This window comes from Rhamphochromis longiceps, linkage group LG11 (assembly GCF_057381845.1).
Source record: "Rhamphochromis longiceps isolate RC_006_pf linkage group LG11, R_longiceps_female_GT1.1, whole genome shotgun sequence".
In the NCBI taxonomy this organism is placed as follows: Eukaryota; Metazoa; Chordata; class Actinopteri; order Cichliformes; family Cichlidae; genus Rhamphochromis; species Rhamphochromis longiceps.
Window position 1 is genome coordinate 23,196,479 of NC_140567.1, and position 27,341 is coordinate 23,223,819.

At 39.8% G+C, this 27,341-nt stretch overlaps 2 protein-coding genes across 4 annotated transcripts in view; both read left to right on the forward strand.

The window, feature by feature from the left end:
• Nucleotides 1-3,400: 3,400 nt before the first annotated feature.
• s100w (S100 calcium binding protein W) overlaps nt 3,401-27,341 on the forward strand; it is a 72,969-nt gene continuing 49,028 nt past the window's right edge. Inside the window, exons 1-3 of one of the 2 annotated variants that reach the window (XR_014913773.1) lie at nt 3,401-3,558; nt 3,859-4,010; nt 4,116-4,407. Coding sequence is in view for 1 of the 2 variants with exons in the window: in XM_085423020.1 (XP_085279146.1) it covers nt 3,867-4,010; nt 4,116-4,310 (339 nt within the window). In the remaining variant the exon portion in view is untranslated. Of the gene's footprint in view, nt 3,559-3,858; nt 4,011-4,115; nt 4,539-27,341 lie in introns of those variants that run through there. The other variant, XM_085423020.1, reaches the window with a different exon arrangement.
• snx27b (sorting nexin 27b) lies at nt 11,363-23,466 on the forward strand. Of its 2 annotated transcripts, none has more exons than XM_085423012.1 (13): nt 11,363-11,906; nt 15,525-15,756; nt 15,967-16,159; nt 16,550-16,614; nt 16,711-16,815; nt 16,908-16,986; nt 18,414-18,577; nt 18,667-18,756; nt 19,234-19,383; nt 19,527-19,655; nt 20,859-20,918; nt 21,015-21,077; nt 21,216-23,466. In XM_085423012.1, exons 1-13 carry the CDS (start codon nt 11,575-11,577, stop codon nt 21,258-21,260), a joined length of 1,707 nt encoding a protein of 568 aa, XP_085279138.1. In that variant the 5' UTR covers nt 11,363-11,574; the 3' UTR covers nt 21,261-23,466. The 2 variants fall into 2 exon arrangements, with proteins under 2 accessions (XP_085279138.1, XP_085279137.1); XM_085423011.1 differs by having other exon boundaries at nt 11,369-11,906; nt 21,015-21,063.

Here is a 27,341-nt window from a genome sequence, read left to right on the forward strand (position 1 = left end):
GGAACCTGTCCCTCACACCAATTATTTTGAGGAAAACTCTAACACACTTTTTTTTTGTTTCAAGCTCCAATTAATTCCAATGTTGTTGCAAGTTCTAGCAAACGTGGCTTGTTGCTTTTCTGGACAGTACACACTCTACTAACAGAAAGCATTTTCACTCCAACCATCAGCTCGTAATGTTACTCACTAACTTAAATAAGTTATTTACATAACTATATAGACTGTTCGCTGTGGCCATTAAAAAAGTGGTCATACAGATCCTGTTTGGTTAACGATCCTTAAAATATTTCTTACTGGCTGTCAGATGCCTTTTATTCAAGACTGGTGTTGCTCTTACAGATGATTAATTGATGGAGTGCTGATGAGATGGCCATGCATCTCGTCTTTGTAGAGGACTTCTGGAGCTCTGCTAGAGAGAGCTTTGTGTTCCTGGTCACCCCAGTGGCAAAGGCTTCTCTCAATCACTAATTCCTTTTGAACAGCAAACTACAGTGCTGTGCAAAACTCTTGATTTTTCAATCATTTTCAGTCCAATACTTGTACCTGAGCATTTTCACACCATTGTTTCCTGTTTGTATGTTTGTTAAGTCCCTTAACATTGACCGTTGAATCATTCAAGCATAAAAAAAACTAACCAGTGTTGTGTCTACACATAACAGAACACAAGAACAAAATCTAAATTATTGGAATCAAGGACAAAAGAAGACATGACAGGCCTAAAAAAAGAGTTCATGAATGTATGAGAAGGTCATGTTCTTAAGAAACGGGAAAAAAATCTTGCAAAGAACTGACACAGGAGCCAAGAAAAATACACCTGGACCATGAGTTGAGACATCTATTGTTCACTGAAGCCTCATCAGAAATGGTCTAAGTAGAGGGGCAGGTGTCAAGGAGCCTTTATTAAAAAAGGGAAACGGGAAAAAAAGACCGAGGTGTGCCAAATTACACAGGCACTGGACTGAAAATCAGCAGCAACAAGTCTTATAGAGTGGTTAATTGAAATTGAAGTTTTTGGTTCAAATTGCCGTCACATATGTATGGAGGAGGTCAGGAGAGAGGTGCAACAGTGAGTGTTTACAGCCATATACAAAACACGGTAGAGGCTATGGAACACTCAAAGTGCCAACATCACCATTGTTGAAGCAGTGTGGGATCCTCCTGACAGAGAACACAACAAAAGGCAGCCAAGATCCAAAGAAGAGCTTTGAATGTCCTTTAAGAAGCCTGGAGAAATATTCCTGAAGACTACTTACAGACATTACAAGCTCTGAAGCTCAATAAAATTTCTCCCTTTTTGCTTTGTACACTATGTATGTTTGCAAGTTTCAATAAATTGCTGCACCTAGTTTACATTTTCCTAGCAAAGTATTTTTTAAAATGAGGGGTGGCTCTGTTGAATTCTCCCAATTCTTTGAATCTTTGGGCTGAAGGAGGGACAATACTCGGTGTATCAATGCTCAATCAACAATCATTTATTTCCATACAATTCAACAGTCAGAGCATTACAACGTCCGGACGGGAGAGATGCTACCAGAGGGTCAGGCACATGTCTCAAAATGGTGACGGGTTGCTCAGCTTTTTATAGTCTCGAGTGGCCCCCAGCTAGTCGTAAAAGCCAAAACATCACATTTTTTCTCTGTTACAGCACCTAAGTTATGACCTCGGCAGTTGTTTCTCTGCTTTCTGTAAGGTGGGGGTGTGGAATGTGGTCTATCTATCTCCCCTGTCTTTAGACACAGAGTCTCCTGCTTACAACCTTCTCTTCATGATTCAACAATTAAGCATGTCAAGAAAACAGTGTAACACATTCCCAGCAGATCAAGGATACAGAGTGATGCACATTTATCTAATGAACTAATATGTGAATATGTTCTGTTAACTCAAAAGTATAATGAGAACTAAACTACATACAGCTCACACACTCTATATTAAAGGGTATAATGTGATCTACAGCAGTATTCTAATTCAACTACTTTGATTACATATATAAGGTAACATATAATAACAGAATAATCTAATAGCTCAAACCTTTGCACAATACTTTAAGAGTTCTGCAGGTCAGAATCACTGAGGCCAGTGTGTTTTCTGAAAAAAGCATTAGAAATTATTTAATGCCTTTGCTGTAATCATTTTAACTGCAGGGGTCTATAAAGAGTATCTGCACCTTCTGGCTTGGTTATTGAAAAAAGGTCTGCATCCTATTTCTCTTTTACTCGCTGACATAGTTTCACTTTATCATTTTGGGTCATTAAATGTGGACTGATGTGAAAATGCAGATTTTTTTATATTAAATCTATAAAAAAAAAATCACAAAAAAACCAAAACGAAGCAGTCTGAATGTTACACAAAGGGTATTTTATACAGCCACCATTAAAACATTAACTCCCATCACAGTATGGTTAAACAAACATGAAAAAAAGAATTTAAAGTTATGTATATTTAATAAGAAACTTTCAAAAGAAACAGAGTCTTCATGCTCATGGTACGAATTCACCACCGAAAAGGTTCACGGCCTCTGTAGCAGTGAAACCGTAATGCATATGCCTGCCAGCAGAGTGTGGAAAGATAAAGTTTTTTTTGTAATTAACACCACATGATACTTCATCTCCATTCTCTTTTCCTCCCCTGCGACGGGAAACTGATAGTATTCAATAAGTGAAAGTAATATGACCTAAGTGAAGAGAGTGAACTGACCTATAAAGGCGACTTGGCAGGGGGGCAAGAGAGAAGAAGAAAATGCTGCCTTTCTGATGCCTTGGAACAGAGGAGTGGAAAATGAAGAGTGAGTTACATAACGCATGGACTGAGGTGACTTTCATGAGGAACAAACATGTTCAAGCACACTCTGACATAAATCTGAGTTTTAACTGCAGCTGCTTTTATTTAGTCTGAATAAGTAGTGAGAGTATTAAAGTAGGACGATCACAGACACCTTTAGTGAGACTGAGCAGTGTGAAGCATTGGTTTTATGGTCACGTCACTGCACTTATTTGCAAAGCTTCCTGAACGTGGTAAAAAAAAAAAAGAAAAAAACTAAATACATGCCTTTGAGCGTAGGCCATTAGCAACCACACACACACACATGCAGTGTGGAGATTGCACCAACTGACTGTAACTTTCCATTTAGTCTGGCTTTCTATTTTTTTTCCAGAGGGTCAGCTCCAGCCGAGCTGCTTTTTGGTGAAAATATTCCTGCTTTACTCGTTTTAATTTGTGTACCAGATCTGCACATAACACTAATGTAAGGACAACGAGTCCAGCTACTTTTTCTGCACATAAACATTAATGTCCTCCTTATTTTACAGCACTGTGTAGCAGAGACAGATCCGGTACAGCTCTAATGGGTGGAGTCAGGCACATGTCAGGAGCATGAATCACTGCTGGTTTGTGTTTGTGTGGTTGCCTACATGCCATCGTGTATGTTTGTGTGCATGTGTGAGTCATACAGTGTGTGGGTGTACCCTTTAAGAGGAGGCTTTCCCTCTCAGTTTGACAACAGTCTCTCCTAGGACCAAGCTGGTGACACAGACGCGATCTCTCTTCACCTAGGGCTCTAAGGTGAGTAGTGATGGGAAGCGGGGTGTGAGGGGAGCGAGTTTTGAGGAAGGAAATAAAAGGAAATGGTTGCATTCGGTCTAGATACAGAGCGTTATTCTTGAATGATACAACGAAAAAGACAGATTGAAGAAGCACCGTTAAGGTTGATCTAATATGGGAAAAGTATTCGCTACAACTTTAATAAGTAGCTCTGAGGATTTTTTTTAACGGTGACACAGTTGACGTTTCTTCCATTTGTGTGTGCAAACATTAAACTTATACTGCATGCAGTTTTTAATGCCATTCTGTTTTTACGTGTAGGTTCAACCATGGCACGGCTCGACCAGGTCATTCCAAACATTGTGGATATATTTATGCAGTATGCTGATGATGGTGAAGGCAAAAAATGCCAGCTAAACAAAGAAGAGCTCCAGAAAATGTTGGAGGAACAAATTCAAAGCCCCGATCTGAAGGTAAACAACTGAACTTCATTTGTATGAGACATCTATTAATAGAGGAATACAAAGCTTTTCTGTTCATGAGCTTCATTGTGTTAACTGTATGAATGTATTCTACAGGATCAAATTAATGCAGGTGATATTGAGGAAGCCATGCAGTTGCTGGACAAAAACCATGATGGCGAGGTCAACTTCCGTGAATTTTGCCGGTGTATTTGTGTCCTTGCCAAATGCTACTACCAGAAAAAGAGAGGCAGGGGTGGGAAGAGAGGCAAGGGGAAAGATGACAAAGACGAGTGCGATCAAGAAGACTGAGGCAGCTACAAATATTAATGTTCATTTTGTAGCGTTATGTTTAAAAATGTCTGGTGCATGTGATGGATACAGTACATGTATATCTGCAGGCTACTGGGTTTTGACCATTGAGCTTTCTCTGTGTTTAAGTGTGCATAATTTCCAGATTTGTCATCATCATCTGTATAAACTTGATTTCAAAAACATTCCATCGCATACTGAAAATAAATAAAACCTATTAAGTCTAAACTGGCCTTATTCATCTATGCATGCAATTACCTCATGTGTTGTGTCTGGGTGTTCAGTGTCATTGCAGGAAAGCATTGGCTCATCACACTTTACACAGATATCCCTCACTTTGTTCTTCAGTCACATGTCACTGTCAGTCCTCCTACAGAGGATGTCTTATTAATTCAGAGTTAAAGCTTCATCTAATATATAATTTCTATGCTATAAATGAGGGAAATGAAAATGTTTGTCTGTATTCTTCTTTTTTTATGTATTTGTTTCAAAACAGCTGTATTAAACCATGAATGTGTCATGACATCAGACATCGCGAAGAATGATCAGAATTTAAATCCCAAATTTTTACCTTCATCTTGATGAACAAAATTTCTTAGTACTAGTATTTACTATAAACAGAGAAAGTGAAATTGGGGGGGCTATTTTTATGCTATTTCTCAATAGATTAATCCGTAAAGTATTTGACAGAGCTGCATCTCTTTTACCCTGTCATACATTAAGTTAAGTTACAAGTCTGAAAAGCTCTCGTGAGAAAGCTGCACAGTGAAAACAGGTTAAGCAGGACTCCTGTGTTCAAAAGCCTCACCCAATATAACTGACAACAGGAGTGGGATATCAAACGTCCACGGTAAGCAGAAATATTTTAGTCACTGAAATAAAGTTTATTTAATCTATCCATTCCCCCTGTTTGCTGCCAGGTGGAGCAAGTGTACTGCATATGTTTGATAGATACAAGCATCCACCACCACTTTTAGTCATGCAAGCAACATCAAAGTTAAAACATGCATTAATTTCTGGATCAATTTAAGCCTCCAGATATCGAATACTTAACATACCCATGGATTATCCAGTTTACTGTATAAGTGATCCCAGACACCTGACTGTAACTGCTGCATAACTATAAGTTGTGTAAGGAAAAACATCCCTAATTCAAAACATTTCTGAAATAAAATCAGGGTGAGATACAAATGGTAAATGGCCTGCATTTGTATAGCGCTTTTCTAGTCCCTAAGGACCCCAAAGCGCTTCACACTACATTCAGTCATTCACACACCGGCGATGGCAAGCTACATTGTAGCCACAGCTGCCCTGGGGCGCACTGACAGAGGCGAGGCTGCCGGACACTGGCGCCACCGGGCCCTCTGACCACCACCAGTAGGCAAACATGGGGTTAGTATCTTGCCCAAGGATATTTGGCATGCAGCCAGGAGGCAGCCTGGGATCGAACCACCGACTTTCTGATTAGTGGCTGACCTGCTCTGCCACCTGAGCTACAGCCACCCCTACAGCCACCCCTACAAAGACATAAGCTCTGAGAGTCTGCAATAATTTGTTGAATTTATGTTTCAGAGCAGTGGGGTTGTTTTTTTTAAACTATTTGCTACGAGGTTGAATAAAACTAAACACAGGTTTCTGAGCAGGGAAAGTTGCGTCCTTAGTGTTTATGTGGACTTTGAGATGTTGGCTCAGATAATCAATAAGTACTCTATTTGCATATACTTGTTTGAAATATAAACTTTGCCTCAAATTATAATTGCCCGCATGCGGTCTTACACATTAAAGCATGGATATCATACTTTTGGTCCAAAGGCATTAAAATGAAAGAGGCAAGCCAGAGAATATAAATGTCATGCTGATTTCGTGTGTGAATGTAATTAATTGGCACAAAACTTGTCTAGAGCAAACCTTAACATCCTGCTATCTATCTATCTAAAGACAACCCAAGTAGTTTTTAAGTGAAGATTTCATTTATAAAATTAATTACCTCCCCTAAACCCCTGGTAAAATAATGACTTAACTGTTATTAACCACATTTTTTTTTTTTTTTGGAAAGATGAGCTCAATTTCACTTGCAACACCCAGGCCCGTTTACTGCCAGACCTGTTAAGAAATCACTTAAACATAATCTGCTTGATGAAGCGAAGTAGGCTAAAAGATCTCAAAAAGCAACAAAACATACCATAATCTAAAGAAACTAAAGCACAGATGGGAAACAAACACTGACATTGATCAGTCAGGAAAGGGTTATGAAGCCATTTCTGAGGCTCTGGGACTCCAGTGAATGATGGTGAGATCCATTATCTCCTTGAGAAAACTCGGAACAGTAGCAGACCCTTCGCAGGATCAGCCCATCTCATGAAATAACTCCAAGAGCAGATGAGCGACTTATCCAGAAGGTCACAAAAGAACCGAAGAACTGTAGCCTTCACTCACCTCATTTAAGATCAAAGTTTATGATTCTTTTTTTTTTAATGTATTTCAGTTGTTACAGACAGGACAGACTTGACTGGGGGATAGGAAAGAAAGAAAGAAAGAAAGAAAGAAAGAAAGAAAGAAAGAAAGAAAGAAAGAAAGAAAGAAAGAAAGAAAGAAAGAAAGAAAAACAGAGGGGAAGAGGGACAGTGAGAAAGGGCACTTAAAAAATTCACCTGGATCACCTGTTGAGAGAAGAAAAAAGAAAAAAAGAGAAAACAAGTAAAAAAGAGAGCAACATAATAAACACAACACCACTGCAATAATCTAGTTAAGTGTAAATAACAGTAAATACTAAATATTGAATGCTATTGTGCAGCACACAAGACCGACAGCACACAATGTGCTTTGAGGTAGCAGCCAAGAAAAGTGTAGTTTGTGTCTGAGAACACCCGTGTGCACACGTGTGTGGATGAGCACGCTTGTATTCAAAAGGTTTCTCCATGTAACGATCTGCTTGAGGGTGTGGGGAGCCATAGCCCCATCCCCCAGGGCATGAAGCAGGCATAGAGGAGATCCAGGCCCCAGACATCCAGAGGCCAGAGTGTGAGAGCTCAAGGAGGACCGTTGGAGGGGCAACTGCTCTCTACCAAAAACTCCTGAAGGTGAATGTCCAGCCATCAATTCAATGCCCTGAAACGCAAGCTCACTTGCATCATACAGCAGGGAAATGATCTGAAAACCACTAGGAGGTCCACCTCTGAATCGCTGAAAAAGATAAAAGGAAGGTTTTGAAGCTACCTAATTAGTCCAAGACCAAAATTAAATCTGAATGAAAAGCGTTGGTATGACCTTAAACTGGCCACTCACGCTTAAAAACCTTCAAATGCGCCTGAAATGAACATTTCCCCAAAGTAAAGTGGGCCAAAATGCCTCCACAGTGACGTAAACATTGTCAGTTATCACAAATCCTTAATTGCAGTCATCATCAGGTTTCACAAAGAGCCTGGTAGGGTGGGTTGGCTTTTTCCCATAATAAATTAAATCATCATTTAAAAATTGCGTTTTGTATTTTCTCAGGACATCTTTGCCTAATATTACTATAATTTTTTGATTATATGCAATCACAGCAATATGTACATTAGATTCCCCCTCGATTCTGATATCGGTAATACAGGAAACAAAGGAAAATGTTTTTGACAATAGGTTATGCATGCATGCATAAAGTACTGCCGCTAATATCATCCAAAGTGCTGGTAGAAGGTCATATCCATCCAAGATATAAGGTGCACTTGTTCCACCTGGAAGAAGTAAAGAGTAATATCTGCAGGCAGTCAATACAGCTGGCTGCTGGCAGATTTTTAAATCAATCAGATATACACAGCACACTTGCTCCACCTGGAAGAGAGTAAGGAGAATGCAGTCAAATTATCATATCGGCAGGAATGCCTTCTACAGTATGTCACTCCTCTCTGTTTGAGTCCATTCACACTGCCACGGTTCACTGTAAAATAACTAAACTATGAACTCGCTCACATGCATTCTGGCCTTACACTTCATCTGCTGCCAATTTATATTGAATTTGTGTCTTTTACATCACTGTGGAGGCAACCTTTGTGGAAGTTAAGAGGTTAAGGATCCAGTTATAAGCTTACATATATCTCACTGTTATTTGCTGTTCTATGTAAAGGCATCCAAACACTAACATAATATTTAAAATATAACCACTGGATGCCTCCCTGATTAATGAGCTAAGAAATGACCCCCTGCGTTGCACGTGTTGAAAAGCCAGACCATGTTTCCAAAAGCGATTTTATGCATTACATAAGCTGTTGTACAAATCAGGTTCTTTCATGATTTGTTCTTTGTGTAGAGATAAAACAAGAGAGTAAATGTCACAGCATTTATTTTGATTTGTTAATTGTCACTTCAGACAACGAACATCAGTTATACTCAAACACGGCGTATACATAATGTTATGTTTAATCTCAAGAGTCGTACATTCCTTGTTAAATGAAGGAGAAATAAATAAAAAAGTAAAATGTTGAATAAACGTGTGATTAATCATTGTGCATTAGACCCAAATGTTCCAGTTAAAAGCATAAAATATTTGACAGACCTGGCTTAGCTGTTGTGAAGCACTCTCACTTTCTCATTGTACAGATTGCATATGTACAGCTGAAGTGTTTATCTCACAGAACCATAAATCATAAACTTTGTGAATTCAAACACGATATCAGAATATTGATCCAGCGTGTTAAAATCTGCCTTTCACTATCGTGTCCCAATTAAAGAAAGAAAAGGTTATATTGTTAGACATCAGATTTATATATTTTTTGTGCCATTCACAGCTTTTTGTGATGGCACTGCATTTTGTCTACTTGAGACTCACTGTAGAGCATTTCAGTCATTTCTAGATTGGTTAAAGTGTTTTTGTCTTCAGCAGCCTGGAGTATATGCACTGAATCGACCTGCCTCAGCTACACTTGGATGATTTGTTCAAAATGTTAGATTGGTGTGATGGACACATTCTTCTGTGAAGCTGCATTTAAACATTTCTCTAACAGTCTGATTCAGCTCTGCTTCCTTCAGGACACACACTGGAAATCTTTGATACCTTGTGTGATACCTCTTTAAAAAAGAAACACATCTGTCTAGCAGAGGATGATCTGTTCTGTCACTACACTTTACACGCTGTCATACTGAGTCCCTTTAATGTCTTCTGACATGTACTGTGCTTGTCGTTTTACTAAATTTAGTCAGCTATTTCTATTCTGGTACAGTTTGCTTTATAGAGCTATTTTAATACATGAAGCCACTTATTGTATTCAGCTGTTTCACTTTATGTACTATTCATTTATTTTATTCATTTATTTTCACTTTTATTGTAGTATCTAGTTAGTGAGCTCTTCATTGCAGCACATTCAGTTTTTTACAGGTGAAATACACTAATATATCGTAAGACCTGTTTAAACAGTTGGAGGTTGACAGAATTACAACAAATTGTGAATAAATAAACATCTTAGCGAGTAGTGGCCTGGCTGTGATAGAGGAGGATGTGCTGTGGAGTAAGGAGGAGAAAGGAGAATAGAGGATGCAAAAGGGTGCAGGTGATGGATGATGCAGCATATAAACTGGTTCAAAGGAAGGTCAAAGAAACAAGAGCGACAGGACAGAAGCAGTGATTCCCCAAGATGACTTTTTTTATTAATTTATTATTATTAGTTTATTATTACTGTATTTAACCAGGAAAGATCTAATGAGATTTTTTTAAACGTATTTACAAGGGTAACCTGGATAAAAACAGCACTAAAATACACCACTCGTAAAATGTTATGAATTATAAAACATCAGTGATCTCAAACATATATAAACAAAAGAAAAGTCCAACAACAAGTTCAGCAGTGTAGTCAAAAAGTCCATCAAAACATTTACATGCAAATCTTTGAATATGTAAAATGTGAAGTATTTGTTTAAACTCACTCAGAGAAACAATTCCTTCAAATGGAGCTCATTCTGGTGCTGATTTCATACATAAGGGGAGAAGTACTTGAAGCCTTTTTTCCCCAACTCAGCGTGAATCCTTGGCATCGTCACTAAGAACAGATTTTGTGAATGAATGTAGTAAGATCCCAAACTTTTCTAGATAATATAAGGTGTAAGTAATATACTATTGCATACAGTGGCTTGCAAAAGTATTCGGCCCCTTGAACTTTTACACATTTTGTCACATTACAGCCTCAAACATGAATCAATTTTATTGGAATTCCATGTGAAAGACCAATACAAAGTGGTGTACATGTGAGAAGTGGAACGAAAATCATACATGATTCCAAACATTTTTTACAAATAAATAACTGAAAAGTGGGGTGTGCGTAATTATTCAGCCCCCTCAGTCAATACTTTGTAGAACCACCTTTTGCTGCAATTACAGCTGCCAGTCTTTTGGGGTATGTCTCTACCAGCTTTGCACATAAAGACTGAAATCCTTGCTCATTCTTCTTTGCAAAACAGCTCCAGCTCAGTCAGATTAGATGGGCAGCAGTTTTCAGATCTTGCCACAGATCTGAAAAAGTTGCAGACTATGTTTATATGAAACGTGTGTATACTTACTGCATTTGATGTATTTTAACCATATGTAATACGTTACAGAATGCAACACGTGTAATTGATTGTTGTTGATTTTTCCACCCCTTTTTTCCATCCTAATCTCATGAAACCTAAATAAATTTCTTTAGATCCGTCCCTGTGTAGTGTTTGAAAGGTGCTATATAAATAGACTTGCCTTTTGTAAATATGCCAAAAAAATGTAGACGTTTACAAAAAGGGCTCTTTTTGTTCTACAAAAGGGGGAAAAAAAAACACTGTAACTACAAGGATTGATAGTTTAGACCATGATTTAAGCAGTGACATGTGTTCTCAACATCTCAATCAGGGATTTATCAGTGAAATATTAAACAAAAGCGAACTTAGGAGTGATGAGTTTTCTTGTGGGGTCCGTGTTAAGTCTGGGAATCACATTTTAGGAGACTCAAAGTTACGGTCTGATCTCTTTCTTCACTGATTTAGTTTAGAAATTGCAGACTTCTGTTTGCTCTCGACACAATTATGTGCACTACTCAAGTAACTTAACGGTCAGTCTAAAAAAAACCGTCTCTGATGGTCGACATGGAACGCCTCCCGCGCATCCTGCTACGGTCTCGCGAATCATCGTAAGATTTCGGCTTTTTCCGGCTTACCTCATTCAGTTAGCTAGCCAAGCTGATTAGCCTGCTACTACAAGCTAATGTTTGTATGATATTTAATGTTGTAGCCGAATCTGATTGGATGATACAGTGAGTGCAGAAAAATGGCGGACGTAGCGGGGCAAGAAATTTGTTCCCCGGTCCCTCCGTCACCTCACCCTTCTTCTCGTAACGGCTCCGGCAGCGGTAACGTTACACCGGGCACCGGCGGCAGCTGCCAGACCGCAACCACCGTTACTTCAGGCCCGCGGCTGGTTCGGATAGTGAAGTCTGACTCCGGCTATGGGTTCAACGTTCGGGGGCAAGTAAGTGAAGGAGGGCAATTACGGAGCATCAACGGAGAACTGTACGCCCCACTGCAGCATGTTAGTGCGGTCCTTCCGGGGGGTGCCGCCGACAGAGCCGGCATTTCGAAAGGGGACCGGATTCTTGAGGTGTAAGTACTGTTTTTTAGCTTCTCTCCAAGCTGCTTATAACGTAAGTGATGAAAATGACCTGTTTCACTTTCCGGACGATCACGCAGTGAGCTCAAGGCAAACGTGACTTTATAGCATCATTCAGTCAAACTGGGAACACTAAGGTGCCAGTGTGTGCATGCACTGTGACACCGGTCCTGCAGAAGAGCCGTTCATCCCAATGAAAGGAGTGTCTGTGTGTGTCAGAGAGAAACGATCCGGGGATCATTAGAAATTCACGTCACACTGAAATCTATTCCTCTCATCCACTGCATGCCAGATATTTCCAACTCACTCCTGTGCACATTCACATCATCCTAAGCAGATGCAGTGTGGGTCATTTATCAATGAAACACTTTGTTTACACAAATCATGAATGGTAAACCAGCTCACATCTTTAACATCAGCATCACTGAATTAGATGTTACTTAGCACTGAGGATTATTGCACCTGGTTGATTTGGCATTGAAGTGTTCAAGTGTGTGTTGAACTGTTGTTGTGTGGAGTAACACACAGCATCAGCATCAGTACTCATGCTTCAGTGTGTCTGTGTGCATGGAATACCATGATGCAGAGAGGGAGGGATGCCTTGAGTTCAGTTCTGATTGGCTTTGTCCTCTCAAAGTCACTTTCTGATTGGCTGGCTTTTGCACACTGCTGTGTCAATGGATGGCCTGCAGTAACCTGGCAGTTTGTTGACCCCATTATTTCTGTGTGCCAGCATGTGGATGTGTGCCTGATCATTTTGTTATCATATACAAGATACCCCTCTGCTAGTATTATTAGCATGGTATATAGTGGTCATGTAAAGCTACAGTACACTTATTAAATTTACTAGCCACATAGTATCCTTCAAGACCAGAGTGTACATAATACACTAAAAAAAAAACTAAACTTTAACAGTGTGGGACAATAATGAAAACATGACTCAAAATGCAGGATCAGACAATGTAAAACTACTACTTAGAAAAACATGAAGTGAGCTCAGAAATCAAAGATTTAACAGGAACAGAATAAGTCAGACTCAGGTTTAGAATAACAAAGAAAACAAAACAGGAGTCAAGAAGACTAGAATAATAAAAGCCAAACAGCAACCCAAACACAAATATATGCACTACGAATCCTAACCTTGAAAAACCACACAAAAAAAAGAAAACTGGGACCATGGCAGCCTGAGGTTATATGAAGGTTGTAAGGTGGCACATAATGATGCTGAAATTAACCATTAGAAAAAACGGTAAAACCACGTGGTCATCGAAAATCCTCGGTTGGTGACTTAAATATTAGAGTTACTGTTGACTTTCTTTTTTCTCTGACCTCTGCTGTCAACAAAGCATTTCAGTTACTGGATGTCTGTTTTGAGATGCTTCTGCCTGAAATCCTGAAAGAGCTACAGTTTCTGAGTAACTCAAAACAGCCAGTCTGGCGCTAGCAGCCATGCAACATTAGTGACTTGATTTTAACCAGGTCCTCTTCATCGTGCTTAATTAACATGTGATTGGCTGGTTAAACATTTGCTAGTTTAATACAAGTAAGTAGTAAAGTGAGTCTAAGCACTCACATTCACACTGGAGTGGCTGCATACTAGCTGCAGCATGTCGAGTATTTTTATTTATTTGCACTTTTATAAACAGCTCCTCCTCTCAGACTTAAATTCAGTTTGTGTTATTTAGCATAATTATTTCAGCATTCTGTTTTATTATAAAGGTCATATATATTGTTTAAACACTTTTCAAGGTGTCAAATGCATTTTAATTTGGCCTTTAAACTATGTGTGAGGGGTTGAACATTTATACATGAAGTACAGAACACTGCATAGTGCATAAAGTCACCTAATAAATCCTTAAGCTGCAGCAAAAACAAAATGAACACATACTAGTAATTTCAATTATAAAAGCAGAACTAGAAATCTGTCACATGGGAAGGGTGTCTACTGTAAAGTGTTTATCATAGTCAAAAGTGCTGATAGTGGCGGTGCAAAGGCCTCTGTGTCAGGTCCTTATTATATCATCATAAAGCTGCAGGAAGGAAAGAGCTGCCAAAATGCTTGGTCTGCATTTTTTCTTGTAGGACACGTTTGCGCTTTCTCCCACTCCACCTGCAAGATTGTTATATTTGTGTCCTCCATATTAGTCTTTTCTTACTTTTACCTACATAATCATCATTCCCAGCTTTGCTATGTGTGCACTGGCTCAGAATGCCTTCTTTATGTTGAGTACATGTGTGTAGCTATTTTGTTCCACTGTAGGTAAAATAGAGCTTATGTTCATCGGGCTTCAACCCTCCATCTAAATGCCAGCGTGGCAAACATAACAGATATGTATTCATTCAGTTGAAGCATTTCCTGCATTTCCTGTCCTGGCTTGTTACCATCTCAGTGGTTGTCTTTAATATAAGTTAGTGAAACATTTGTGGGCTTCTCACAACGTGCTTGTTTATAAAATGTGAATTAGGACACTCAAACCTTTTGCATACTATCACGCTGCCTAAAAGATGTCACCCTGTGGTGATGTGTTTTTTAAGTCAACTAAACCCTAGAATTGGGTTTTATTTTCTGCTCAAAGCTCGAAGTGTATCTTAACAGCATATTAACACACTTTATCCTGTATTTATCACAACATGTGTTTTCACATTAGATGATCAGAGCTCATCTATGTCTACTTAATGTGAGAATTTGCCCCCAAACCACTGACTGTGTTACATTTAGGTTATGGAAATATCATTTACAGCACTGCTGGCTTCTGTAGTCTTTGGAAAATGTTCAAATGAAGTTTGGCCTGATTCCTCATTCACTGTAATATTTCCAAGCTGTTGTTTAAGTCCTGGAATGTAAAACACAGAATAATTTATTGAATCTCATTCAGGCCTCGTTCAAATACCGCCTTTATCTGCCAGCCTACGCTGGAGCTTGTTTTAAAAGTGTGAGAAATATCCAGTGGTGTCGCTGAGAGCTTTTAGATGAGGCGACATGGTTTTGGAGCAAAGTTAACTACGGGTTAGGCTGCTACAGCTCTGTCATTCACTCCGTTTGACACAACTGCCAAAGTGCACACACCCAGTGTCGCTCACTTTCAGCTGTGCTCATGACATAACCAAAGGTCTCAATTCTGAAAGAGATGATGCAAAAGTTCTACAATGTGCGCACCAGTAACTCTTATTTGAAACCCTTTTTTTTTTTTGCTGTTTCCCATTTCATTCAATATTTTTATATTGTTTAGCAGTTCAAATAATTCTTGTTATTTGTGAATCTTATAATTTCATGTGTTAAACTTCTACCCTGAGAGAGAAGAAGCAAAGTACAAGGCACTGATAAATTGTCTGAATATAACAGCCCTGCAGTCATGAAGCACTTAGTCATTTCTCATTGGTGTTAACAGCATGCCGTCTGTGTGTTGATTCAAGTCTCTGGTAATTAAAGGCTGCTGTTTAGATTATTTGATTGCATTAATTTATAATTGCATTTTCACTATTGTATTTCCTAATTCAGTGAAAAAAAACTCTGTACTCTTTTATGCTTATGAAAAATAGAAAGTTAACCTTAAGAATATTAAAAAAGAAAATGCTTGCCACTCTAGTATATAAATCTCTTTATTCAACAGCAATGGGGTGAACGTAGAAGGAGCAACACACAAGCAGGTGGTTGATCTGATCCGGGCCGGTGAGCGAGAGCTGGTGCTGGCCGTGCTGTCCGTTCCTCCCCAGGAGGCCGACTGCCTGGATCCCGGAGACGACGGGTCGGCCCAGTCCTGTTACGACTACTCCGACAAGCAGGCAGTGCCCATCTCTGTTCCCAGCTACAAACACATTGAACTCAACCATGAAAAGTTTGTGGTGGGTACACTCGTGCAAAAACACTCGGATGGATAAAAATGTTTTTGTAGTTGGACGCAGCCAGTCACAACTCAAGGCTTATGCGATTGTTACATTCATGAGATGTTTATATTCAGGTCTATGAGCAACCTAATGTTCTGGATATTATAAATACTGTTGACTAAAGATCACCGCCTTTTCATTTTCATTTTTCCACTTTAACTCTTCCAGGTGTATAATGTGTACATGGCAGGCAGACAGCTGTGCTCCAAGCGTTACCGGGAGTTTGTGATTCTACACCAAAACCTGAAGAGGGAGTTTGCTAACTTTACTTTCCCCAAGCTGCCTGGAAAATGGCCTTTTTCCCTTTCAGAGCAACAGCTGGACGCACGACGCAGAGGCCTGGAGGAATATCTAGAGAAAGGTGAGGAAGAGAGGAGGAGAATCAGGCTTTCTTCATAGGGCTAGCACACAAACAGTTCGCCCACTTACAGTTGCCTTCCATATTGTTTGGAACAAAGATACAGCTTTGTAGTTTTGCTTCTGAACGCCACCACGGTTGATTGTAAATCAAACAAACAACACGTGATTATTCAGTTTTCCAAAACATTTGCATGACCTCTTTAAGGATTACACACATTTTTATAAACAGGACACCATTTTCAGAGGCTCAGAGTTAATGTGACAATTGACTGCTAAGCAGTTTTATGGCCAGGTGGTGAAGTCGCAGATGTCATTGTATAATGACTTTTATTTCACTTACACACACACACAAAAAAAACTGTATCTAATATAATGTGTGTTTCATCTGCAGTGTGCTCTGTCCGAGTCATTGGAGAAAGTGACATCATGCAAGAGTTCCTGTCTGAATCAGATGAGGTAAAAAAATAAAAATAAACGTGTCTTTTTGCCCGTTCCCCGCCTGTGACTCACTACGCTGTGTCTGTCTTTCTGGCTGTCTTTGCTGTGACCTAGAATTATAACGGTGTGTCGGATGTGGAGTTGAGAATAGCGATGCCAGATAAAACCACACTCACTGTCAGAGTTCGCAAAAATTCAACTACAGACCAGGTCTATCAGGTAAACCCACACAAACACAGTCCTGTCCCCACTATAGCCACAACATTATTTCAGTCTCTCACTCTCATTCTGTGGCAATCTCTCGCGTTCAGGCTGTTGTTATGAAGCTAGAGATGGACAGTGTAACAGCCAGCTACTTTGCTCTGTTTGAGGTCATCAACCACACCTTTGGTGAGTAAGGGCAGGTAACTCAAGCACAGGTTGCATTTTTGCTAAAGCATAGCACAAATGTTGCTGTAGTTGCTATCTGTGATCACTAACAAGTGACAGAAAAGAAAATATCTGTATGCAGCCACCTTTTTTTATAATCATCTAGAAGCAAATACCTTATACATGAATAATCATGCTCATAATATGGTTTGTAAGGGCATTTATAATGATGTCACATTCGTTTGACAAAGGTTAGTGTGTTGTTTGTGCCTAATTTAAAAAATGAAATAAAACTACAGTAGTAGCATTTCTGTTTAATGCACAAAGTTCTCTATGACCTGTGTCTATTACAGCAAGGACAAATGCACCACAACATTAGCAATAACCAGTTATATTTGATGAGAATGAAAGTTTTGTGTGTATCCACTAAAGTTTCAATTTGTTTCTTTCTTGCAAGGAATAAATCAGCAAATTCTATCCCCAGTGATGTGAAGAAAGCCATCCCCGTTTTATTTTTAATCAGCTGAAGAACTGATAATTACAAGTGTATGCACTTGTGCTGTTCTTCCACACCCCTTCCACACCCACACAACACTTTTTTTTCCAAACTCTAGGAAGGAAATTGTTTAGCAGCACGAAGGAATCTTTCACAAGTAAAAAGAAGCATTTGTCTTGCAGTTCTAACATCAGTTACATTTACTTCAGTGTTTACTTTAGAATGTTGTAGTGTAATGTAAAGTTACACTCCTTATGCTGTAGGTGTAGATAACTGTGGCCTGATTTATTCTGTCTCAGAAGGCTCAGAAGCGTCATCTGTTTCTTGAAACGATCCTTAGCTTTGGTTTCACAGTAACATCGCTGTCTTTGGTTTTTGACCTTGCTTTGCCTTTCTTTTTTCCTTATTCGTGTTGCATTGTTTTGTATGGCTTGGTTACTGTCACAACATTGTATCACAAAGCAGAAAGTAACAAGCCTACAACCACATTAGCAGCTCGTGAAACTTTATTAATAAAACCTATTATGAAGAATTGTGTTTGTTTGTTTTTCATGCAAATTATCGTTATTTTATTAAGAACATTTCTAATGGATCGCCAGTCTTTTTTCCCCCCGTAGTGCTTGTATTAAATTTCATGGCCATCATTCTGGCAGTTGCTGAACAAAAGACACTTGATTTACTGCTGTACAAATGTCTGTCGAACTGACTGACACACTGACAAAGAAACTGACCTTCCTGTGCAGCTAGCCTCACAAAAAATACAGCACAGGTTATGTGACTTTATTGACATATCCAATAAAATGAAATTATATAAACTTAAATGAAACCCTATTGATTTTTGGTTCATAGATGGTATCCATCTTTGTGGAAGAAGTACAGTTAAGTCTTAGGAGGTAGGATTTGTGCTGTTAAATGTTCTACAAATTTCTTTCATGTCTTCTTTCTTCTTTAGTACGTAAGCTTGCCCCCAATGAGTTCCCCCACAAACTGTATGTACAGAACTATACCTCAGCGATCCCAGGAACCTGTCTCACCCTACGCAAGTGGCTCTTCACCACAGAAGAGGAGATTTTGCTTAATGACAACCAGCTCGCTGTCAACTATTTCTTTCACCAGGTGCGTACACACTGTGTATTTGTCTGCTCTGTTTGGTATGCTTAGTGGATTTTGTATTTAATTGTGTCTCCTGTCTGACCTCTTTGCAGGCTGTGGATGATGTGAAGAAAGGCTTCATTAAAGTTGAGCAGAAGTCTTATCAGCTCCAAAAGCTGGCCGAGCAGAAGAAGATGTCCATGGTGAGCCTTTTATATACAGCACGCTACTGTTTGAGAGTAACATGCACATACAGAGACACTGTATTCTCACTATATCTGAGTGTGTCGTCCACTTTGTCACACTGCTTCATTCTTATTTCACTGAGTGATATACCACAGTGTAAAAAGGAAGTAGTCTAAGAGCGAGTGTGTCACAGACACACATTCTTGCCAGCAAAATGTGCTCGCTGAAAGTGAATAAGTGAGTGAGCATCAGTAAATTACCGCCAATTTGAAGAGATTAAAGCTGCTCCAGCAGGTAAATAATCACATCCTGTTTCTAAATCAGTCAGGCTACAGAGAATAACTGCACTCTGCTTTATAGCCTTAAGTGTTTTTTCACAGTTAAAAAATGCACCCTGCATCTAAACTTCATTCAGCTGCAGAGCATCCTCTTGTTTTTCAGTTTGTGAAAAATATTTAGCTCACATTGCCTCTTCTCCCTCTTTTTTTTCACAGTACCTGAGTTTATTGCGAACTTGCGAAGGCTACAACGAGATCATATTCCCCCACTGTTCCTGCGACTCTCGACGTAAAGGCCACGTGATCACGGCTATCAGTATTCACCACTTCAAGCTGCACGCCTGCACAGAGGAGGGGACGCTTGAGGCAAGGCCTACTCTTTGCTGTGTGTGTGTGTGTGTGTGCGTGTGTGTGTGCGTGTGTGTGTGTGTGTGCGTGTGTGTGTGTCTGCCTTTTCTATACCTCTTGTGTAACAGGGTGAGTGTACTGAAGCCTTCGTGTTGTTCCAGAATCAGGTGATTGCATTTGACTGGGGGGAGATGCAGAGGTGGGACACGGATGAAGAGGGCATGGCCTTCTGCTTTGAATATGTACGAGGAGAGAAGAAGCCACGCTGGGTCAAGATATTTACTCCTAATGTATGGATCACACACAGATCACTGCATACATATTATGTTTATTTGTTAATACTGCTACAAATGAAATAATTGTAAAGAACTCTAAAAGAAAAAGTTCAGGATGAGGAGAGTTACTGCTATATTTAGAAGGAACAGATCATGGTAAATGGTAAGTATGGTCTCTGCAGATATTTTATTGAGTAGACACCACTTGTATGCCTTTACAGTAAATAAGAGGATGACACAAGCAGCCAGTAATTTTTATTTTTTTTAAAAGTAGTGGCAGTAGTGAGCCTAGTTCACTTACACATTACATCATAGCAAACTTCCCTGTTTGTATGGATAAAATCAGCCAGATACACCTGCTAATTAACCAAAAAAAATGTTTGAAAAGAAGAAGCCCATATTTAATTGGAAATAGTACAAAAACATACCCGAGAAGTTGTACCGAATCTTGAAAAATCATCATTTTAAATTGAATTCCTTTAAAAAAAAGTTAGTACAGGTACTTGTTTACTACTGTGTTACAACACATCTTCTTTCACCAGCTCTTAAAGCCTTTGGGAACCAGTTACTGTTGCTTTATAAAGTGTGCTTATGCTGAGATAAGTTAACCAGTTGGTGGATGTAAGTTAAACTATATTTACAGGCAAGTACAAGAAGGTGGTATCAAAGTTCTTATCAAACTCCTTGTAAAGAAAAGAAAGAGACTCTCATTTCTACTACTCTTTTAGAGCAGCGATGTTAGGCTCATTTTATATGGTGGGTGACATGCAATCACTTTGATCTCAAGTGGGCCGAGCCAGTAAAAATACAGGATAGATGTGTAAAATTAGAGAAAAGGGTATAATGGCTCACTGCACAGACTGTCCTGTAATTATAAAATATAATGGTTTTGTTAGTTTACTGCTGACTAATTAATATTTGAAAAACAGGACCATTTATGTCATTTAATTATTTATCTGTTAATTACTTTAATTCAACATGAAAGCTAATGGGGGTTGGGCAGTTTGTATCAATAGGAAAAGCTGTAAAACGTATTAAATACAGTTAAAAACTTCAAATCTATGCACTCCGTCAAATTTTCTAAAGCTGTTCAGTGAGTCAGATTCTAGTCTTCGCTGGGCTCATTCTGACCCTTGGGCCTTATGTTTGACACCACTGTTTTAGAGAGAACCATATAAACGCCAGTCTAAATCTGTGCTTCTCTTTGTCATTGTTTAGTTTAACTACATGCATGAGTGCTTTGAGAGAGTCTTCTGTGAGCTGAAATGGAGGAAGGAGGTAATGCCCTTCTGCTTCTTTACAGAATAATCTGCTCTAATACAAGCCATTTACTTCTGTCCTGTACTTACGGAAATAATGCATCTGTGCCTTCAGGTGGAAGAGGAGGCTACAGACAAGGACAATAAGAACTGCAGTAAAGATGGTATGTGTGGCAAGGTAAGGCTTTGCCTGCCTCTGTCCAGTTTGATACCAGTGATAATCCTTTTACTTTCTTGTTTTGGTGTTTTATACAGTTTCTTTTCCTTCTGTGTCTAAGCTTGTGGTTTTTACCCCTGGTTTCTGTTTCTGTAACAGAATATTTTCCAGCTGCTGAGGCACAGAAGGGATGGGGGCACCTAGGAAGGGAGATCGTTACCTCGTAACTACATCGCCATCACCACCTCAGCTCAGTTTTGGCCCCGACCTTCCCCCCCATACCCACCAGAAATCAGCTGTTAACTACTCGGACGTCATTTAAACTCCATCAACTTCAACATGAGAAGCTCCTCCTTACATGCAAACCAACAAGCATCTGCTGATGAACACGTTGAATGAACAGACGCATAAAAAAAATAAACTACAGACTTGTGTACCAGAACTCTCGAATCCAGCACATCGCGACCATGCATTAAGCAGAGCTCCGTTGAAAAGAAACGAGCTGCCTACAGAATCAAAGTGACGGATTCATGCGAGCCTTCCTCTTATTGGCAGGGACTTGAAGTGGAATGTGACGTGCAAACGATCGGGGTTTTGAACCTTCTTTTAAGAAGTCCTACTTGAAAAAGAGAGCTGAAAAGATTGGTGGACAAAGAAAGGAAAGTAAAAGTTGTTAGCTGCCCTCAGAAAGGGGACCACAAGATCACATTAATCACTGATTCGGAGGGGTGACCACAGGAAGACATTTAGCTTCTCAGTTTATGGATTAGAGCCTCAGTGTCCTGCGTCTCCATGCGTGTTATTAATATATGCAGAAAACCCCATCAGCTAAGAGAGAAGGGGCAAACCAGAGTCGAGCCCTGATAAAGTAAGTTACAGCTGAACCACGTCACATACATTAATTTCCATGTGTTGCGAACTGCATTTGCATTAATAATGTGACAAATGAGAGAAGGGATGAAGAACGCAGATTTTCTTTATAGGCTGTTTGTTTGTTTTTTTCATATTTGGGTGCATATCAATGCTTAGACATATGTTGCACTTTATCCAGCAGTATTATTGACCTCCAAATGTGCATAGTATAATGTAAAAGGGCAATAGATGGAATTATAATGGAATAAGTACAGGTCTACGTTTATCACTGACTACGGTGCAGTTATATACTGTGTGAGTGTGCAGAATTGTGCATTCAACTCTTAGGTAATCTTTTTAATGAACACACCATGCAAAATGTTTACGGCCATCGTGGAGCAGCGGTGATGCGGAGCTCCGCTCAGACACGTAACATCGTGCTTTACCCAGAAGAGGCAGCAGGGGTCCTTGTCCTCCTGCCGGCTCTTGAGCATGCAGTTATTACTTTTTTTTTCTGAGAGCTCCCACCGGATTTATAATGGGCCCGTAATTCAAATGGCCTTTCTATGCAGCACTATTTATCTGTGTAGCTGGTGCTTTGCTGTTGAATCACTTATTCTCTGCAGATTCGGGTTAAACAGGATGACAGTCTCCGAACAAAAAAGCGATGGCTTTATCCTTCGACCATTTGACAAAATAAGGATTACAGTGCGCAGCCCGTAAAGACATCCTACCAGCCGATGATTCAAAAAGGTAAAGCTCAACACTGTAATGCCATCTCTAAATGAGCCCAGTTCAAGTTCCAATGTAATCAAAACAATTATGCATTGAGCTAGAACCTAATTATTTGATGGTGCAATACAGAGCCTGACAAATAAACAAAAATTACAATTCATTGCGTCATTAAAACCTGGCGCTGCGATGGCTGAAATTAAACATTTATTATTGCTTAGTGCAATTTTGTGATCTCGCATCCTTATTAATGAAATCGTAATGTGTTGCACTTTTTTCATTTTGAAAGTTACCAGTGAGTCGGACAAATATTACATGGTTGTTTCTACACCAGTTGCTTTTACAAGGTGAGAGAAGAGTGGCATGTTCAGTTATTATTATCTTAATAGAGGTATTTTTAAAAATCAATATATTGAAAGCTGAGATTTGTTCTTAGGTTTAAATTAAAGCTTCTTCTGAGTCAACAGCAATTTTATAAAACAATCACATTATAGGTTGTAGAAACAGAATATGATGCCACTGGCTTAATAGCATTAATATTAAAGATATCTACAAGACAGTAGGGAGCTTTAAATTTACATCAGTGAGTCTACCTAAGAGTCCTCGTTATCGTGATAGCGCTGTTCACGGAAGCATTTTGGGGTGATTAATGAGCTTCAGCACACCTTTGTGAGGGTAGAAAGGAGGTTTAATTGAATGTGTTGAGCCTTGAATTGAGAGATTGAATGTGCAGTCTTAAAGGCTGAACACATTTCCCCAGGATTCGTGTCTGCTTACTGAACCATGTCTGACACAGTCGATTGTCTGGCATCGCCTGATCACCCCACCTTCAAGCCCATGGGCTCACCCATCCACCCCCTACACACACGTGCACACACTTTCTCATGCTGACTGAAGTTAGATGTCACGTACAGTTAGATTCGATTTTAAATTCAGCTGATGAGCGTCACACTAAGAAGGGGATGGAGAATGACAACCTACAGAGCCTTTGACATGTCGAAATGTAAAATTTAAGCAAGTGTTTGGTTACATCGCTTACTGTAATAAATTGTAACATATTCTTTTAAATAAACCGATTTATTGATGCAAAGTTGGTTGTTGTTTATTTGCAACTAACGTTGTGTGTTTGGAGCTGAGTCAAGGAGTGCGGAAATCACAAAGTAACAGACAGTCCCCACAGTGGGCAGAGCCAGATTTATCCTATAAAGTTGATTTTACACCTGTACCCGTGTCTTTATTCCACTCTTCCTCTTTTCCTCTTCTCTCCTCACCGGCTTCCTCTTCTTTCCCCAACTCCAGCATCTTATAATGAGATCTGGGAGACAATTACCCAACAGGCAGCGAGATAGCCGTTACATATCGACCTGCATCAAGTGTCTGCACCCAGTAATTAATAGGTATTGATTGCTGCTGGTGAGGTGGTGACTGAAAATTATCTTGGAATGGGTGAATTTTGAAAAGCTAAAAATCTTTGGTCTGAAAATCTGTCCTGAGAGACCTCGTGGAAGTATTCAGACCTGAGTGCTGATTAGTTTCTGAGGAAGACACTTCACAAAAGAATTAAGCTCTATTCTAATAGTAGATCCACTGCTGATGGGAGTGTACACTCATTTTCAGCTTCTGTGCATTTATTGCATGTGAAATTAGTTGTCATTTTGATATAAAAACATAAAAAGACCCAAGCGCTTCTCTCTTCATCTTCCCTCCAAGGAATTGCGTCTCCCTGCTTGCAACACACCACAACCGTGTTGTGAAGCTTCTTTTGATTGCTTGAAAATGCTTTTTGCACAGCTGGAGCAGTGCCAAGTGTTGTTCTCTGTTATAGAGAGCTTTTTAACGGCCTCCAGCATGAAAGATTACAGGCTGGCCTAAAATAAAAAGGTGAGCTGTTTCTGAAGGTTTGATCACCTTTTGTAAAATATTCACCAGCAGGCCTGAAAAACTTACTTTTAATGGGTAAGCATTTGTATCTCACAACCCTGATACATCCCACCCACATAATATGATGGCTCTGATGACTGGTGACATATAATGGAAAGAGTCACTTAGGTATTTAGCTAAATTGCTTAGTTTCAGTGATAATTTAAGTTCAGTTTTTTAAGTCCAAATTTCAGTGAACTAAATGAAGTCTTAAAATTGGAGGATGATACGGCTGGTAGTATTTCAGAATCTGCAGATCTAGTGAAATTTTCACACACAACCAACTCTAGGGTTTACAGGGAATGGTCTGAAAAAAAGAAAATATCCAGTGAAAATGCCTCGTTGATACCAGAGGTCAGAGGAAAAGAGCCAGACTGCTTTGAGCTGATAGGAAGGCAACAGTAACTAAAATAACGTCTTGCTGCAACCAAGGTGTTCAGAAGAGCACCTCTGAGGGCAGCACATGAAGTAGATGAGCTACAGCAGCACTCATTTGGATTTTACGGTCAGAAGTTGGTGTAAATACCATGAAATCGTGAATCCATCCTACTTTGTATCCACAGTTCTGGGTGCTGCCTGTAGTGTAATGATGTGTAATGATATTTTATGACCATCTTCTTATGGCAGCTTCCAGCCGGTTCACACACAATGTCACAAAGCTCAGATCATCTCGTGTTTGTTGAACATGACATTGAGTTCACTGTCTCCACAGTTACCAACACCATCTAATAGAGCACCTTCTGATGTGTTGATTCACATCATGCATGTGCAGCTGACAAATCTGCAGCAACTGTGTGATGCTGTCACATCGATATGGACCAAAGTCTCTGAGGAGTGTTTCCAGCACCTTGTTAATTCTATGCCGCTAAGAATTAATGCAGCTCTGAAGGTAAAAGAGGTCCAACCCAGTAAAGGCAAGCTGTACGTAATGAAGTGGCCACTAAATGTACATTCTGAATTATAGATAAATTTTGATATATAAAATTCAACACTTTAGAGTTAAAATATTAATAGATAAGTGTTGTTACAGTGGCTAAGTGATCACCCTTACTGTCTCGGTTGTCTAAGTCTGTGTGTGTGTGTGCATATTGCATATTCTCGCTGCACTGGTGGGTTTCTTCAGTTTACATCTAAGTAAGGAGTGAGCTTCTGTGGAAAACCTATTATGGGCTGGCAACCTGACAGCTCCTGCTTGTCATGCTGACTGTGGCAAAAGCTGATTGGCAAGTGAGTGAACTATAAAAACAAGTTTCAGCTTATTTGAGTTCAGCAGCTTTTTCACATTTTGATCAATTAAACTTTATTAAAATACAAGACAAAATTGTATTTCAGCGATTACGCCATCCTTTTAGATTGTCTCCCTGCCTTATTTTTCCCACATAAGCAAAAAAATTGCAAAGCAAGAGCACTGCACAAGCAGCCGTAAGTGAACAGTTTGTGTGGAAGCGATCTGAAGCAACAGAAAGAGACAGCTTCAGGACCATGAGTGGTTACTGCATTAGGTCTGCAGCAGAGCCCTTACTTTACCACTCGATGTGTGCGTGGGTTTGTGTTTGCGCTGCTCTTGGTATCCGTGGATGTGTGTGTGTGCGCGCAGGTACGTGCGACAGCTGCAGCCACAGATTGCAGTGGCCCCTTGATAGACACGACGCGTCTTCTGCATCCCGCTGCATTGTGCTCGTCTGTTTGGATGACTCAGTGTGCATCTCCTCCCAATAAACAGATCTGCATGAGCTGTCGACACAAAGCAGGTGGAGGAAAGAGCCAGTGAAGGAGGAGAGTATCTCAGATTTATTACCTGCGCTGTAGTGCATCTCTCAGCAGCCCAGTTTTACAGACAAAAGGAGTTCAGTAGGCCGTTGAAATACACAGAGATTTCTCCAATAGTGAACTAGCCTACAGCACATAGAGGACAAGTCAAATTAATAGCCTCGGGGTAAAGGTGCGAGTCCGGCTGTGCCAAGACACCAATTTGCCAAATTCAATCCTCATAATGTGCCCGCATTATTTCCCAGTCAATCATTTTAAACGAGAATTTTTGCCAAGATCATCACATAAATCCCAGTGAGGACATCCTCTTCCAGTTCTGAATAAACATCAAGTCACCCATAAATGCTAGACACAGTACAGTTCAGCAGCAGTATAGAGGAGAGGGAGGAGGAGGAGGGAACGTTTGTTCTTCACGTTCTTCCTTCCCCTGTCTCATTAACGAGCAATCAGTTAAAAAACTTTATTGGTCTCTTGCCGCTTTCTCAGCACATTTTTTTGCTCCCTCCTCTGTTTCTCTCAACCAAGTCATGAGACCACCTTGTTCTATTCGTCGTCTCTTTCATTCTGCATCCTTTCTGTCGGTGTCTCTCTGCAAAGCCATCCCTTCCTGCGACGCTCTCTCTTTTTTCCTTTTGCCCTCTCTATTGCTGTGCTTCATTACCTCTATCTTCCCTTTTCCTCTTTGGCTGTTCCCCTTCTCCTTCACTCCCCCTGTCCTCTGTTCCTACGTCGCTTTGAAAACTTGGACTGGGAGGAGGCGAACGAGGGAAAAGACTGAAAATTTGATGCATGTGTAGAGAATACAAAAGACAAGATTGTTTATTTCTACTGCCATTACTTACAGCTCAGTCTGTCACAGCCCTGGTAATAAAGTGTCCAACATCATACATTACATTAAAAATCACAATCACAGGGACTGCATTTTTCTGCATACACAACAGCGCGAGCGTGGCAATAGATGAGCGAGAGTAATACATGTAATTAAATAAAAGCCTTGGGAAATTTACATGA

What these genes read in the sequence shown, in the direction of transcription:
- snx27b (XM_085423011.1), top strand. Translation starts at nt 11,575, where the DNA reads ATGGCGGACGTAGCGGGGCAAGAAATTTGTTCCCCGGTCCCTCCGTCA. An exon ending in CTACAGACCAGGTCTATCAG is followed by an intron (nt 16,816 to 16,907) that starts GTAAACCCACAC and finishes TCTCGCGTTCAG; the next exon opens with GCTGTTGTTATGAAGCTAGA. An exon ending in GGTCATCAACCACACCTTTG is followed by an intron (nt 16,987 to 18,413) that starts GTGAGTAAGGGC and finishes TTTCTTCTTTAG; the next exon opens with TACGTAAGCTTGCCCCCAAT.